This window comes from Alosa alosa, chromosome 21, assembly GCF_017589495.1.
Source record: "Alosa alosa isolate M-15738 ecotype Scorff River chromosome 21, AALO_Geno_1.1, whole genome shotgun sequence".
Lineage (NCBI taxonomy): Eukaryota > Metazoa > Chordata > Actinopteri > Clupeiformes > Clupeidae > Alosa > Alosa alosa.
This window is the reverse complement of record NC_063209.1, coordinates 2,258,923-2,276,575: the sequence shown is the minus strand read 5'-3', so window position 1 is coordinate 2,276,575 and position 17,653 is coordinate 2,258,923. Positions and strand designations below refer to the sequence as shown.

The following is a 17,653-nucleotide window of genomic DNA, read 5'->3' as shown; positions in this document are numbered from 1 at the left end:
CACTGGTCCAGTCAAATCTTTTACTGTCTATGGTCAAATCCCAGCCGAGCTATAACTGTAGCTCGACTTACCTGTGCATGTAAACATACTGACTGACAAAAAATCAGAATGAGTAATTATAACAATGGTAATCAGAAATAATTTGTTATAAAAAAAAGACTAAAATGTGTTGACTAAAACTGGCTAAGACTAAGATACCTTTAGTTTCCTTTTGACTAAAACTAGACTAAAATGACGAGACTTTTAGTCGACTAAAACTTGACTAACAAAAATCATATTTGAATGACTAAATATGACAAAGACTAAAAAGGACATTTCGTCACAAGACTAAGACTAAATTAAAAATAGGTGACAAAATTAACACTAGCACCAGAGAAGTCCAACTGAAAGCTCCCACAGCCAGGTCACACTCCCAGGAACACTTAGCTGACTCAAAGCTAATCCTCAACTTTCTTGAGCACGCTGTTACTCCGAGACTCCCCTCCCTAGTCACAAGGGCTCTGAAAGCTTGTGCCGACCATGGCAACACAAAATAACACAGTGCTCTTATACCGCTGATGTAAGCCTCCACACCTACCTGTAGTGTTGAGATAGCCACCCCTGTTGGCAACAAACAAGAGGCTAGACAAGCCATTCCCCATCCCTCCATGAGCAGAGGCAGGTCTGCCCACAGTCTTATTACAGATCACTGCCATTTTCACCTGACATTTTGGACTGTCATTACCTGTCTGACATTTCCCCCCCTGGTACAGGGTGCTACACAAGGCTGATTACATAATGACCCAGCTGTGCTGTACAGACATCTTCAAGGCCTTCACACGACATTTTCCCCAGGGGGTTGGGTGGGGGAAGTGTAGAAACAATAACCTGGTCAATGGCTCACAATGTCTAATTAAAAATGTGAAAAGGTCTACAATATGTTACCCAGTGGCTATGTCTGTCTTGCGTGGGCATTAGTTTGTGTGTGATATCAATTATGAAGCATTGCTTTACACACTTTTCCTCCCTCATTCATTTTGTTTGGTAACATGGTAACATACTGTAGTGTTGAACTGTACAAAACCTACAATATTGAATATAAACACTATGTCTTATCTGTAAACTTACTCACTGAAACTCCTGAAACAGCAGTCTTACAATTTATACACAATAAAATCACGTTGTCATGCCAACACATTCAGGATGTTTTTGCTTTTCTTGTTTTGGAAAAACCTTAACAGTATTGGGCAAAAGATCACAATAAAATCGCAAGGGTTTTAAAAGCTACAAAACCAAGGAAAACAACTTCAGTTTTTGAAATAGGTCTACGGATCATAACAATGCAACTTTCTGTACAGTATGGAAGGACTGGCATACCCTCATCCATTACAAAGCCTGGACAGATTCATAACTTTAAATAACATGCAGTCCTCTGAGGGAGCCTCTGACAGAGCCCTTCACTGCTGGAATAAATCACCACCTCCTCCTTGCTTTCTGCCTTGTGCCCTTGACAAAACCAAGCCGTCCATGAGAGAGCCCAGGTGCGGAGGAGGGGGCCTGTGAGCCGGGAGGTCTGGGGATCTTTTGATTCCAGTCTTGGGCCATTGATTCCCTATCATTTCCCATGGACCTATCTGAGAAAGCGATCAATGTGTTTGTGCATCTTTTGGAGCGGTTCGCCTCTGTTCTATCTGGAAAGCCAATGAGGGTCAGCAGATCAGCTCCGGCAGGCACACAAGACCATTCACATAAACACACCCACAGAGCCTGGCGCACACTTCACAAACAGACCCATTTGTTTCCTGGACTTGTAAGACCAATACCCATTCCTCACCATTGATCAGCCCCATTAGTGCAGAACACCCATGTGCACACTGGCAGCCACTAACAGGCATGCACATATATGAACCCACAGACAAACAGACAAACACAGACATACGTCTCGGTCTAAACCGTCCAGCAGACAGAACACCCTGCCACCCACACATTGTCTGCAACGACCTCAGAATGAGCCTGTAAGAAGGAGGGCCATAGCTATAGAGGCGTGAGAGGAGCTCTCGCTCGCCCCTGGGCCTCTCTGCTGCAATGTGTGAACAAAACCGAGAGACCAAACCCCATGCCCAACTCTGTGACAGCCACACCTATCAATTTCTATCAAGCGCGACAATAAGGACACGGAACTACAAGGGGACACGGAGACAGGCGGAGAGTGAGGGAGACAAAGCACTCGCGCTCTTCAAAAGCTATCTTTAGTATTCCCCCACGCATTCAGCTACAACAGGGAGGAGAGCAGAGAAAATGCTTTTCTGGAGCAACAAGTTATTTTGATTGTTTACCTGAGGTGCTTTCAAAAAGGGTGGGGTGTGTGTGTGTGTGCGTGCGTGTTTCCAGACGGCAGTTGGAGTATTAACTACAGAATTTTAATGATTTCAGACAAACACTCCACGTAGCACAAACATAGCAACGGCTCGTTCCGATTGTGAAATACTGCGTGCTGGATATCACATGCTCCTGGCTTTGACTGGTGCCGGCTCTGTTGCTTGCGAACTGTTCTGTGCTCCCAGGAGGCTTCACTGTTGTCAGGCAGAAGGTTTTGACAGCGGTAACGGAGACATGCTGCAGTGCTCTGCTTTTCAACTCAGAGGGGAATCAAATCAATTCACAAATATTCCTCTGATATCATTAACACGTCACAATTTGCTCAATCAGTGTGAATCAAAACCAGATCCGAGCACTAACTCATACTCTCCGTCAGGATTATACTTGGAAGGCAAATTTACTAGCACACAAGTCAAGTCCAATATTAAAAAATATACACACTCCTGAGTAAATGCAGCTAAGCTATCCATACAGCCAGGGTAGAACTGAATATTGAGCACACAAGCGTCTGAGCGCAAGAGCAAACTCTAGTGTGAGCTGTAGCACATCACCTGTCCCTCCTTTACTTTTCCCCTCCCGACAGAAAGACAGGAGCTGTTTCCTCCTAAAGCTAAGGAGCAAACTTTCAGATGAAACGCGTGGGAGAGCAAGTATGTTTATTTATTTATATCTGTTTATCTGATGTTCAGTAATTTATGCACAATGCAGCATGGAAATACCCTTTCCCTCTTTTGGAGAGTGCATGTGCTGTGGATATTCACTCCAAACCGTCCAACTCACCAAGACATGAACACAGAAAAAAGGAGATGCATTAGAAAGATTGAAACTTGCAGGCTGCAGCTTTTCCCTGTTGATATCTTCTCCTCCATCTTTCTCTCTCTCATTGCAGGCTACAGGTTAATAGAGACACAATATGTCATACTCTTAATCCTATTTTCCCCACCCCCTTGATCTCTCACTCTTTCTCTCTCTCTGTCTCTCTGGCTCAGCAGGTTTAATTTTGCTAGATTAAAGGACTGCCGGAGGCTCATGGCCCAGCTAAGCACTCTGTTGTGTCCTCAAGAATATTGTCCTTGCCTCATTGTCAGTGTCCTCCTGCCATGCCATACAGTACGTGCACATAGACCACATAGGCCACAACCACTCAGCTACGTCACCACAGACAGTATGGCTACAGCTGGCATGAAAAGAATGTCTAACTTATTCTTACTAAAACCACTGAATCTTAACAAATAGCACAAATAGTACCATTTGAGAGAGTAGAATTTCAGTGGACTAGGGGGGAACACAAATGGGGGTTGATTAATTCTAACGTTTATGCTTCACTGTAGGACACATTCATCTTAGCTATTGTCAGACACACCAGGGAAATATTTACTTAAATCATCATATCTTATCAGATGCTGCTGTAGCATTGTGCAACATCTTCTAGCACCAGCACAAACCCTAAAGTGTTCAAGTCTGTGCTGCAAACAACCCCCCACATAACCTTTTCAGTACAAAATACTGCCATACTTACAATATTCATGAGCGTGAGCAGATACATCTGGACGTGCTCATGACCATGGAACTGCTCCACTGAGTTGTCCACTCCAAGCATGACCTCAATATTGTAGTCTCCGTCCTGTGCTTGCCTGCGCACCCTGCGGCTGTGGTTTAGATTTTGCTCCACTCCGCGATACAGCGTCTCCAGGTCCATCAGACCATCCAGATCTGCACCTGCCAATAACACAGAGGACAGCACAGTGAGATCCCAGTGGCTCAGCTGGAAAAGCCGTTGTATGGTACACTAACTACAGAACATTAGGAGTTCCATCTCTGGAGAGCAGTTCTTACTGTAGACAGAGACTTTCTAATGAGGAGACACAGCACTCAAAAAATCATCCTCCATAGAAATGCATGGAGTTAGTTTGTAACGCCAATATGGCAGTTGTCTACACATCCCACCCCTTCTGCAGCAAAAAAGTCGACATGTGAATACATTGTGCCAATCATGTGGTGTGTTGTGAAAAAATCGTGCCAATCATGTGTTGGGATCTCGCCGCTGGAGCAAGGTTGGTGTTGTGAAGCCTTGCGCATGCGCATTTCTGCCAAAATAGATGCCTGATAAGTGCCCAAAAAGCGTTGCAATATGGCCGCCGAGTGGAGGGACTTGCCTAAAAGGACTTTGCTGTAGAACAGAGAGAGCCTGAAAGAATGGAGGGTTTTGGTGAATTGGTCCTGTAGCTAGTCCATAACTGATAAAAAAAAATACACTACCTGGTAGGAATTTACACATGGATACAATTCTGCTAAATTAAATGATGCACAACCTAATGTGACACATTTGCAGAACAGTGGTGAAAATTAGATATCTTCTATCAAGAAAGTATGATATTCAGGGGGAAAAAACACTAAGATACTCTCAAACCCCTAAGCAAGTTTTTTTCTTATTATTATTTTAAGTTTAAGTTTAGAGTGAATTCAAAAACAATCCATTACTGTGCTCTGGTGCTGAACGTGCTGTTGTTTTAGTTGATCTAAAATGGTAAACCCTGTATCATGCTGCTACATCAGTTAAGTAAGAATTGTAAAATTCCAACGATCCTAAAGGGCAAAGACAATAGCCATGCAAAAGACACATGGCCGCCAGAAGTAGGCAGCTACATCTGCTTTAATCACCTAGCATTCCATAAGAGTGTGCAATGCGATAGGGGAGAGCAGAAGATTGCCACTAGCTGTTACCTGACAGCTTCAGCTACACAGACCAAAGCGTCTTGAAGCTGGGAAGATCTGCCACCCAGGCTACCATCACCCAATCAGCAAGGGATGTCCTTCCTGCTCCTCTTATGTAATGTTTCCGTGGCAACCCGCTCATGGGTGAAACAACGCTCAGCTGGGCTAATATTGGCTCAGCAGTAACTTCCTTATTGGAAGATCAGGCTCAGAGTCAGGATCTTCACAACAGTCTCAGGCACAACTGTCAGGGTAAGAAACACTAATGCAGTATAGAATGGTGAGGATCACCCTTCACAGCTCCCAACAGTGTTGTCTTTTCTCATTCAATATATCTTTGTGATAATATTGCTACTGCAAAGAATTATTTTAGGCGATGTGTCTAAGAAATTGTCCAAATGACAGGGGAAAGGGATAATCATACTTAGTCCAAAATAAACTGATTTAATATGCTACCATCTGTTATGAATGACCTACTGGAGGACATTTGTTACTAAAATAGAATATAGTATGTTCTGTTATCTTCTTTTGTCCAGATGGTTTTACGAATTAAAATGTGTAGTTTTATTTTATGTGGGTATGTTACTCAGGAACAAAAATGTTTTAGTGCATTCAGTGTTTTTCCAACCTTGTACAGTATGCTTAAAGCTGCAGTAGGCAAGATTTTTTGATCATATTCACTGAAACCAACACTATGCTCCGACAGAACAACATAAATCAGCCGGTTTTAGAAAAAAACCCGCACTTCTACCTCCACCTAGAGCCTGTAATTTGTTTTGCAAAAATCCACAGCTCCCGGTTCTTCTGGTCCAATCAGAGCAGGGCTGTGTGAGATCTGACTGTCTATCACAGTCTGGTGCAGTCTGGTGCACACTGACGAGCACAAACTCGATGAGAGGGTGCTAGGTGGTAGTGGGGGAGGGGCATGAGAGTTTTAAAACATTCAAAATTTTGGCTAAGTCCCCTCAATCTGTCAGACTTGCCAACTGCAGCTTTAACTTCCTGCCTGTCATTCCATCCTCACAGACTCCTAAACCACAGAGGCATAATACCTGCAACATCCAATAATGTTGTCCCTCATTACGAAAAATAGTAACTAATATTAAACTTACAATTTCTGCTCTACCCTCCCAGCTGCCCTCCCCCAGCTGAGTGCCATTTCCACATGGGGGTATGGAAGTAAAACACGCTCTTAGTGAAGCTTTCTATATGTGTGGGCTACACTCTGTGAAGTTATGTAATCACGTGTATTTGTAAGAGAGTCTCATATTAAGAGTATTTGACAACTATGTCACAGTTATTTCACCACACATTTGATCAGCTTGCTCCTCCTTTCTCCGGCTCTGTTCCTTGTTTCATTAGGCACCCAAAGCCATGCCCCACCCTTAACCTGTCTGCCAGGGACAAGCCATGCCCCACCCTTAACCTGTCTGCCAGGGACAAGTGGCCTCCAGTCTGCCCCTCCCTCTCCCCACAATTCATATTCAGTTGGTGCTCACCCTTATTAGGACACAAAGGTACTTTGTCTTTCAACCTTTGCAAATGTCAAGAATGTCTACGAGTTCATGGAACAAAGGGAGAGTGGAGGTAGAGTGGGGAGGGGAGACTGAGGAGAGAGGGGCACAGACAAATATTTTGCTATAACTGCAGACAGCAGTGAATTTCTATAAGATGAGGTTTATAATGTAGCTTCACTGGTTCTGTGGCTTACAGAGCATTCTGTGCTGAGCGTTGCAGAGCATTCTGTGCCGATACAACACTCGCTTTCTTCCAGTGGCTCTATGGTTCAACTGACCTCTGTCTGAATATGTTGTCTCTCAACCTGCTCTCAGGGGAGACTGGATGTGAGGCCAAGGTTACTCGTAAGCTGGCGCCCTGCTGAGGATGATCTATGATGTCCAACGCTACCTGTGGAATAAGCAAGTCCCTGCTGCCGTAAGCAACGGCACTGCTTCACAAACCCCATACACTACAGTGTGAGGGCATCCATTTGTACAGAACAGGTTATCTAGCGAAGTCAAGCACTGGCTATTTTTTTCCTGCCAGTCACAGAGACAGTGATAACACACTGCTAAGGAAGTGTTTGTAGCTTAAAGAAAAGAGCACAACAACAGAGCTGTACAGTTCACACAACACATCTGGCGGACAGTGTACAATTTGACATGTATTAGAACGGCTTTGAAAGAGTTGTGAATCAGAATTATTGCTGTATGTATACTGTATATATATTATGTTCATTTGTGATTTTGTACTCATTTGTATTTATTGTCTATTTGTCTAGATTTAGATTTGAGATTGAATGTACGACTTTCTGAGCACCTCTGCTTACTCCCAGTGGCCCTTTCTTTGTCTATAGATACTACTGTGCAGGAATGGGGGGCTTTCACACCTTCCCATTGTCGTTTATAGCTGCTCAAAGTAGTCAGAAACTCTTCTTTTAGCATACCATTTGACCAGGCAAAGGGCAGTGCCTCCTGATTAACGACCGTCTAGGAGGATCAGCCCTTGTGATCTATACATCTACTCTACAAAGTTGGAATAAGGGCCCGTCCACACGGAGACGCTTTTTGGGTTAAACGCAGAGGTTTTGCTTCGTCTTGGCCGAGCGTCCACACGAATCCTGTAAACGCACTGCCCGAAACCGCACATCCTACTTGCGTATCAATGATGTCATCGCCACACCTCAGCTGCCCTGGACTTGCACTTATAGTATTGCCAAACAATACTAGTTTTCATACATGACATTACGTACGATTACACTCCGTAGGATAAATATCACAACTGGTGCTGCGCAGCGCCGATAGCTTATGACTTGGTGGACTGAACACTGTTTTTCCCGGTGTTTTTTTATGCATTCTAGCTACTGTCAGTGACGCGAGAGAACTTACATTTTTAGGGAAGTGCGGTGTAAGTTTACATTAATTTGTGCGTAGTGCCGGTGTCATTCATTTATTTTACATGTCTTATAACATAAATGAATTCATTCATAGTGAAGTTAGATATGAGTATACAAAGACGCTTAGAACTCAGTTAAGCCTATAGATGCGCACTAAATGCGAACGTGCGATTTGATGCAAGCAAAAATATCGACTGTTACTAACAAAGGTATTATAGCAATATTATAAATGTGGCGACGGAATAGCCTAGAACTTGGGTACGCCTAGCCTTTGCACTTGCGGTGATAACCAAAACTAATGTGAATCGCTGACTATCCTACAACCAAAGAAAGTAAAGGAGATTATTTTTACCTGCGTTAGCCAAATAAAGGACGGGACTGCACCCTTCACAAACCATAAAAATTAAGTTTATTAGTTTTACAGTTGACTACAGTTGACAGTTCACTCTACAGTAAGTCCACACAAACAATTCTGGTTTCCTTGCACTAGCCAGTTTTGTCGTAGCCTACTCTGTCTGTTGTATGGCCTACACAGCGCGCAAGTTTTGGTCAATTTCTGTAACAAACAGTGCCACCTATAGGCCTGGGATATGAAGTAACGTGTTGAGATGGATCCGTTTGGACGCAAATATTCTTGATACGGTTCCAGGGAAGACGGAGGAAAAAAAGGTCGGTTTGGTGCGTGTGGACTAGGCCTAAGAGGTCACTCCTCTTTTGCTGGTAACATACTTCAATTTAGGTTATTTCCCTGTTTAGTTAGAGATACGGATGAATCCTGTCGGTGAAGCTTGTTTCTATCCCTTGATGCACATCATTGAAAGATTAAAGCCTGTTTCTTGATTGACCAGAGTCTCCAGATGTACTAGGAAAATTACCATAAGCTTAAATAATATTTCAGTCCTATCGGAACGAGCGCTTTCACTCATTCTTACAGACTGCAAACTCATGGGTCAGTAAAGATTCTGGCGCATTTGACTTTTAAACGCACAGTAGACGTACTAATCCTGAGCCAACAGACATGTGAATGTTTCATCATATGTGGAGTTTGTATGGAAGCAACTGAGGAGGAACTTTGTGAATTAATTTGGCTGTTTTTTTAAACATTTCTTTATATGTTTTTATTTTAGCACACCTGCTTGTAAACTTTTTTTTTTTTTTAAATCAAGTAAAGTTAAAGCATATTTATTCCCCTTTCAGTCAGCATCCAGACAGTGTGTTTGCAGCTTCCAGCATTGAACTGGTGCCACTGGGGTGAGGATGTGTACGTCAAGTAGCCACTCCAATCTGTGTCATTTATACCAAGATGTCTTATCTTGTGCAAATTGGCCGTAAATATTACAGATGTCTTGTGGTAAAATGACATTACTCCAACTCCTCATATCAAACTAATCCTGTCTGAATAGGGCTTTATAATCTTCAAATATGGTTAAACATCTTGCACACAGAGATGCTGAATGATGCTTCATAAAAAGACAAAACATTAAACACACCAGTCCTGCCCATGGGATAGACAGCTGGTGACCCCTGGCATCCAAGGGTCAGAGTGGAGGAGGTCAAAGGTGAGCATTGCCATGTGGCATAAGAGGGTAAGTGCAATAAAAACTCTGTGTGCTCAGGAATGTGTGTGTTTAGGAATGTCTACCCTTCATAAATATGCCCATTTTGAGTGGGTTAAAATGTTAGCAGTTATTAGTCACCTGTCATGAGTGAGCCTTTTCCATACCTAAAACTCTTGAGTCAACAGATGAGATGAATTATTTGGGTCCAGTACATTGGTTTTCTCCTGCAAGGAGTGGCATTTACATGTACAGTTCATTTAGCAAACACTGTTGTCCAAAGTGACTTACATAAATCAACTATATTACAAGGGTAATGGACATTGTAGTGGACATTGTCCGCTAGTGCAGTACTTTCATAGTACATTCCATAGTCTGTTCATTTCCAAACCAATACACAGTTTCTTATGACGTTACACAGACAAGTCACAACAGCGCTTTTGAACCCTGGAATGATATTGAGATCCTGTTGATGTCAAAGTACACTTTAGGCTTATGCCTAACTAGATTGATAGATAGATAGATAGATAGATAGATAGATAGATAGATAGATAGATACTTTATTGATCCCCAGGGGAAATTCAAGAAACTAAGAATACATGGGCCAACACTGGTTGTTCACCTCTCCTATGCAAAATAAATTCCTGTCATGTTCACACATCAGGTGACTGCCTTTGGGATAATGCATGTTCAGAAGAGACATCAGGAAGTGACTGACCACCTCACAGCACTGATATGAGGCTTGGCAAGGATGTACAAATGCTATTTCCATGGTAGGTTAAGTGACAGGCTTCCTTCAGCACAGCCTGTGTTTTCCTGTTGTCTTCCTCTCGTATTCTATGAGGCTCCACAGGGGAGAAATTTCATAAGAGCGCTCTTATAAAATAAAAATGAAAACACATCACTTTTTTTTCTACCCTCCGCTTGGTTGCCAGCTAGTGAAGGCAAACACATTGTGCCACCCCCTCAAAGCAAGATCTGAGAAGAATCCAAGCAGTCTCTCTCCAGCAGACACCAGCAGATCTCAGGTCAGTAGCAAATCCATCGCCCCCTTATTCCCGTCTGCTGAGAGAGGAAGGATACAGAGCAAGCAGTGCCAGTTAGTGTGTGTGTGTGTGTGTGTGTGTGTGTGGGTATACATACAGAGAGTTAGAGACACTGCCAAGTACAGGTTTTCATAGCCTATTGAATGGCAATGTTCCAGTTAGCTCTTAATTGAAAACACCTAGGCCTATTTGTTCTACTGCTCACTGCTTGAGACACCAGAACAGAACTACCACCTTTGCTGTCAGAACCATGTCCTAGCCTCCAAGCAAGTGGATGGGGGAGGGTCAGAGCATTGATATACTGACCCCAGGAAGGTCAACTTCTCCAGGGACAGGCAGAGGTGAGGGTCCTTGTTAGACCCCAGTGACTTTCCCTGTGAGTCAGAGCCATTTCTACACAGCGTCCACCACCACGGATCAGCCATAGGAATAGAGGTACAGTGGCCAGAATATGTGCAAAGTGATACACAAACCGCCACAGCACATTTGTTTACCTGTGACAAGACAGGGTCACTGCCTTGAGTGATGATGGCAAACTGAACATAACGTCCAAAAGGGCCTGTCATTAAGCACCAGGGGAATGTGCTTGCTCCCAATGGAGCCTCTTTGCATGCATACCATGGAGATTGAGAAATACAGCAGAGAAATGCTATAGTCAAATGCATATGTACACCTGAACATATTGTAGATCCCAGTATGAACAAGTCCATGCTCTGAGAGAGGGATGCAGATATAGAGGAGTGAAAGAAGAGAGTGATAGAGCAATTCGTCTACCATGGAGAGGAAATAGAACAAGGGAGGGAAAGAGCAGCAGCTTGTATACCATTGGTCGATAATACAGAGACTCCCTAGGGAGTGTTCTCAAATTGTGCCGACTTTAAGCACATTCTTGACACACACACATTTTCACAAACACACAGATGCACACACACACACACACACTTGTGTGGCTACAACACAAATACCCTAAGGTGGCGCAAATACTTGTTATTTATAAAGGGAACAAAAATCAATATCAGCTGACGCCAAGTTAAAAATGTCACCAATCTCCATATTAAGGGGGCAAGAGAAGCATTGTGAAATGTGGGGGCAGTCTGCCAAACAGACAAAAGTAAGACTAAGGAGCCCAACATACATTCAGCAGCATCTCACACAGACCAATGTTGGTACATCTTCGTAAAATAACTTGGGAGTCCACTTGCTCCAGTGATCACATTCAATTAATTCTGAAACCTCACACATCACTCTTCTCTCTCTCTCTCTATCTCTCTCTCAGTCAAATCCAACAAAAGGTGTGCTGGTTCAGAGGTGAAATACAGTGCTGTAAAAGTGCAGGATAATAATACTTATAACAAAGGAGGATGGTAAATAGTAAAGAAACAAAAACAATAGAATGACAAGCAGCACCTAGGGCCCTGTCTCACGCCTGGCACGTCACAGAGGGCCCTGTCTCACGCCTGGCACGTCACAGAGGGCCCTGTCTCACGCCTGGCACGTCACAGAGGGCCCTGTCTCACGCCTGGCACGTCACAGAGGGCCCTGTCTCACGCCTGGCACGTCACAGAGGGCCCTGTCTCACGCCTGGCACGTCACAGAGGGCCCTGTCTCACGTCACTGAGGGCCCTGTCTCATGCCTGGCACGTCACAGAGGTCCCTGTCTCACGCCTGACACGTCACAGGGTCAGGTGCAACACAATTGCCTTTTGTGGCCAACATAGTCATCATTATCCTGGGCCCCTGTATAGACAGTGATGGGCCCTCATGTTCCTCAACCCAGTTAAAATAAAATCTATTCCAGACTTTTCAAGGGCCATCTCTCCACTTGGGCCCCTGTAATCAGTAGTGGTTTTGCCCCCAGTCCAACGCCCCTGCCTACAGGCATGTCGATCAAAAAAGTGAGGTGTGGTCAAGCGCATTGATCACACATTGCCTAAGCAAAACCTGGTCTAAAATGAAATGTGCAGTTGAGCTTGTGATCTGCGTAGTGGCGAGACCCTGGCAACGCAGCGGGCCGGTGCTGGTGTGCTTGGATGAATGTGCCTAGGACTTTTATTCAGTCATTCGAATGTTACTGGGAAAAGTATTGCTTTTTCCAGATTGTGTTTTTAATTGTAAGCTCTTGTCAGTCAGTACTGTGAAAGTGACTAAGCGTAAGATTTTGTTTCGTCGTTGCCTATTACTTCAATTACTAGACGAGCATAGACATGTGTGTACTCTGCTGGTCACACACACAAAGCAAGCAAACACGGTTTGGTGGAATCCTGCTGTTGCATAGACAGTCACATGTGCAAGCAGATTGCTTCTACAGAGATGCATTTACCCATCATCTTCATAGCATCGCACCATGGTGCATGCGCTCATGGCTCTTAAAGGAAATAGGAGATGGTTTATTGGATGTTGAGCCCAGATCACACCCATGGTTAATAAAAAACATATAAATAACCCTTTTGAACCATGTGCCTGGAATCTGATAACTTATTTTGCCAAACTTGTCAAACTGGCAAAAGATGACTGGACACACCCTAAATGGACTTAGGCCTGATTGTATGAGACTTTGTGTGCACTTGACAAAACATTTAAGGCCAGATGCAGGTTTATACAACCTTCTCACAAACAATTATTGAATTGCTTTTTTGAGAAAGGTTGGTACTACTGAAAGTAATTAATTTAATTATTAAAGAACAATAATCTGTTAAAATGATGGTATGACAATTACAGAATTTATAATGAAATGCATCATGTAATTATAATATTTAGAATATCTAATACTTCTAAGATGTAATACACTAGTGTTGTTGATTTTTTTTGCTTTGGCCAACAGGACATGAATGAATTATCTTGCACACTATGTAGCCATGGCATGTAGGTTGCTCTTATCACTGCAGTTATAAATGTAGACCCAATATATCTCAAGTCAATTATCTTAGTGGTTGGATCAAATTTCCTTTCCATTGCTAATCTGGTCCTGAAATTGCGATATTTTGAATTATTAGTGTGCACTGTGCATGCACAAATACTCAACACCTGCACCTCTCTTCCTCATCACACAATGGCAGTGTAAGAGTGAATATGGCACAACAGACACATGCACAGATGCACACCCTCATAAAAGCATGTTCATGTTGCCTTGTTTGAAACTCAATACAGCAACAACACAGGTCAAGAACAAACATACCTGTACATTTAAATCTTTGGAAAGTCACTGAAATATTTCCATTTCTTTGATGTGTTCTGCTCTTATTAGCATTTTTCTGTTTATCTTAATTTTATTTAGTGTTCCTTTAAGTAGGAAATGCGCAGCTTATGGAGTTTGGGCCGGTCATAGGTAAGGAGCGGGTGAAGCAATATGTATGCAAATGTGCTTTCCTGCAGCTCCCGTCAGCCCTCAGCTGTGCAAAGCCACAGGGGAGCGGCATTTATAATTCTTTGATTTATGGAATATATCTGTCATTTAGTCTAATTACACAATCTCAAACAAAAATTAAACTATTCATAATGTTGTGTTATACTCTCCAGACTCTGTATACTAATACACTGTACAACTCCATCACAGAAACATATAGATATGAAATGAATACGGATCTCATGCTATTTTAATTAATCTCTCTCTCTCTCTCTGTCTCACACACACACACACACACACACACACACACACACACACACACACACACACACACACACACACACACACACACCACATACATACTCATCACACACACACACTCAAAGGTCAGGGTTTTATGTCTGGATTACCAGTTCATGCCTTATCTTGGCACATTCTCTCACATTACCATTTGAGTCATACACCAGGGTGGTCCACTGTCTTCAGATATGCCTATGAATTACCACTAATATCTTTGTTCCCAACAATACCATACGTCCTTTTCAATAGTCCACGTACAGTATTCAGAACAAGCTCTCAAAACAGATATAGTCATTTGCAGTGGCGATTCTAGAAACATGTTGATGGGGTGGCCAGGCTGGGGCGCAGACTCAGAGAGGGGCGGCACATAAACATAACGTGAAAAGTAAAATACATATTCTAAAACGGATAGTTCCAGTCCTTGATTATGATTGGCTGAGTAGCGTTCAATGCCATTGTAAAATCCAGCACAAATATACACCTTGAGCGCATTTCCTTCTATATTACTGTCCTCTGCTTGTGCGTCGTGCCTAGCAACGCCCCTTAGCTGTTCTAAAGTCGGTGTAACCTACAGCCTCTCGAGGCTTATTGTTTAATTAAAGCCTTAGATTCAATACTAAAGTATGTGTTAATAACCAAACTGAAGTTTTTGTAGAACATCTGAAGCACATTAACTTGGTAGATGGAGTGCAACAAGAAGGAAAGTATTTTCAAGTAAAGCAGTAGCCAATTAGAAGTTTTCTACCATATGTAGGCAAGATGTGCATAAATATAGCCTAATAATTTGGCCAACATCAAATCAATGTAAAACACTTGTTGTGACTAAGAACATAATTCTACTTTTTTATGCTGACGTGCCCAACTATCACATCTCTGGTGGGGTGGCACTTGGGGTGGTCCCTGGTCTGGGCCCCTGGTCATTTGGAATAATATTCTGAACACAACCATTTTATTTACAAAACCATACGCAATGTATGATTATTTGCACTGAAGTGATAAAATGACACTGTTGCAAGAAAAGCACGGTTTATAAAAACAGCAGGAAACTTCTGAGAATGTTACTGTGTATTTGGTAAGTGTTGTGATTGGAACTAAAATCCACTGTCAAAATAGAATGCAGCCTGTCATTTTTGTCACATAAAAGTGAATGTACCCAAAGAAAAGTCTTGCAACTTTATATAAAAGTGATTGGAGCAGGCCTTAGTAATATGTTTTACTTTGGATGGCAAACTCTGTGTATCTGTCAGAAGGAGATCACTGTAAAAAACTAAACAAAAAAAAAAAAAACAACTGGACATATGAATTATTACGTCATGTCCCATCCCATAAGCTCAAAAGAAAGTCACAAATTTAGTCAGTACAGGAATTAGCTAAGGACAAAATTACTGAGCAGCAGTTTGTCCCAATTTAGCATTTAATATGGAACAGAAGAGAGGAAATAACAAAACTTTATCTCTCCCTGATGAAAATGAATAACAGTCTTTAAAGAGGCTTATTTTTCTCCTTCCCAATCTGAACACGACACTAGGCATTATTCAATTCTCCTCGCTTCAGTGCACAGGTAATGCCCTCTAATTCCGTATGTGTGTGTGTCTGTGTGTGTGTGTGTGTGTGTGTGTGTGTGTGTGTGTGTGTGTGTGTGTGTGTGACAGAGGCAGAGAGAGCACAGTGGAGAAGGGGTAGAGAGAAGCCCACCATACCAAAACACAAGGGGAGAGAAATTAGATGGATTTAAGGGAGCAAGATAAAGACAGAACATTAGAGGTGTAAAGAATCATTAATATAAAGCAGTTAATTTCTAAAGTTACGGCTGTACAGCATGACAGTGTGAGGCCTCTTTTTAGATGGGGAGAGTGCACTAACCAAGCCCTCCATGAATATATTGACACTCACAACGCACCATAGCTCAGAACTCTGCAGACATTCAATCAGTGCTGCATTCACAAATATCACTGTGGTGAAATAAGTCACATATGTGCAAATGTAAACACTGAAATAACATAAATAAGAAAGGATTGGTGTACAGGGCTGTCTTGGTTAGTCTACAAGCCTGATTGTAATTGTGGTCATCTCAAGTTATGTTTCATTACATTAATCACACAAACACCTTTTCATTACAGTCCAATAAATAAATCGGTAGCAATTTATTAACAACAATCATATTTTAACGATGTCATGTTACACCCTTGGTAATGTTTCACATTTAAAGGAAATAAATGAATTCTTGTTACAACACAAATCCTTCTCACACTCTCATATTCCTTTGATGGTCTTGACTTGTTTTGATTTAGTATGACCAACTGTAATATTACAAAGTATCAGCGTATTGTATCACAAAACATCATAACATAACATATTGCAACACCTGTAGTAGTAAGTAAAAATTCGGCAGTAAAGTAAAATTCATGTTTAACAGGCACCAACAAGCTAATAAGCTGCCTATAACAGCCAACATTTGTAAGATCACTCATAGAGAATACTTGTACAGTAACTGCTAAGATTGATTGATAGTAGGAAACCTGGCCTAGTCCAGTTTTACAAAAAAGTAGGATTTTCACCTAAGGAGCCATTTTAAATTCTAATGCAGCCAAACCCAGAGAAAAGAGCAAAACATGTTTAAGGTGTCATCTTAAAAAAGGGACCACAGTAGTATTGTTTGTTAGAGTTCAGCAGTGAAACTGTTGATACTGTTAGTGTCAAGGCCTTTACATACTGTAGGCAAATGCAAACTTTCATCCGGCAACATTTTCAGAGCAGGTTCAATTTGAAATGACCACAAGTTTTTTATGTGTTTTTTAGAAGTACTATTTATTACGATCTTATGATTTTTATGTTTTTTATATATACAGTTTACTTTAAGTTTTTATGTTATGTTTTTGACACCTTGAACCTTGAGCTTTATCACAATCAAATGAATCCTCACTTACAAATAGAACTGTGTCATGCATTGCGCTCATTGTATAGCACCTTGTTGTATTACGTCAGACATTAGTCTAGCAGGTATTGCTAAAATAAAAGATTCTGAAAATATGTGTAATGAAAGAACAAATTGCCATGTTCATGGCACCTGCTAAAAGAACAATCAAACTGATTATGTTAGGGCTTTAAACAAAGATTAGATTACTCCTGTGACTTTGCAGACACAAACTGATTTCACATGTTGCTATGGATTTGCAAAATATCCAAATATAGAACCAAGGCAGTTCCAGCATCCAAAATGCACAGGGATGTCATGACAACATCAATAATGGCCACTGCGAACAGACTGCCAAGACAACTAATGAGAGAACATGGAATCTGCTTCTAATGATTTTCTATCACTCTCATGATGCCAATATGTCTCCTACAAAGCAACAACAGTGTTTATTATCCTTAAAAATAGGTATAAGACCTGTTAGTTCCAGAATAGTTCCAAAAAGTCCAGCTGACACTTCATGGC

At 41.9% G+C, this 17,653-nt stretch overlaps 1 protein-coding gene across 2 annotated transcripts in view; it reads right to left on the bottom strand.

The window, feature by feature from the left end:
• Positions 1–17,653, bottom strand: part of LOC125286579 (A disintegrin and metalloproteinase with thrombospondin motifs 2-like) — a 122,548-nt gene that overhangs the window by 38,742 nt on the left and 66,153 nt on the right. The window contains exon 4 of one of the 2 annotated variants that reach the window (XM_048231768.1): positions 3,878–4,077. In XM_048231768.1, coding sequence (XP_048087725.1) covers positions 3,878–4,077 — 200 coding nt within the window. The remainder of the gene's footprint in view (positions 1–3,877; positions 4,078–17,653) is intronic. The other variant, XM_048231769.1, reaches the window with a different exon arrangement.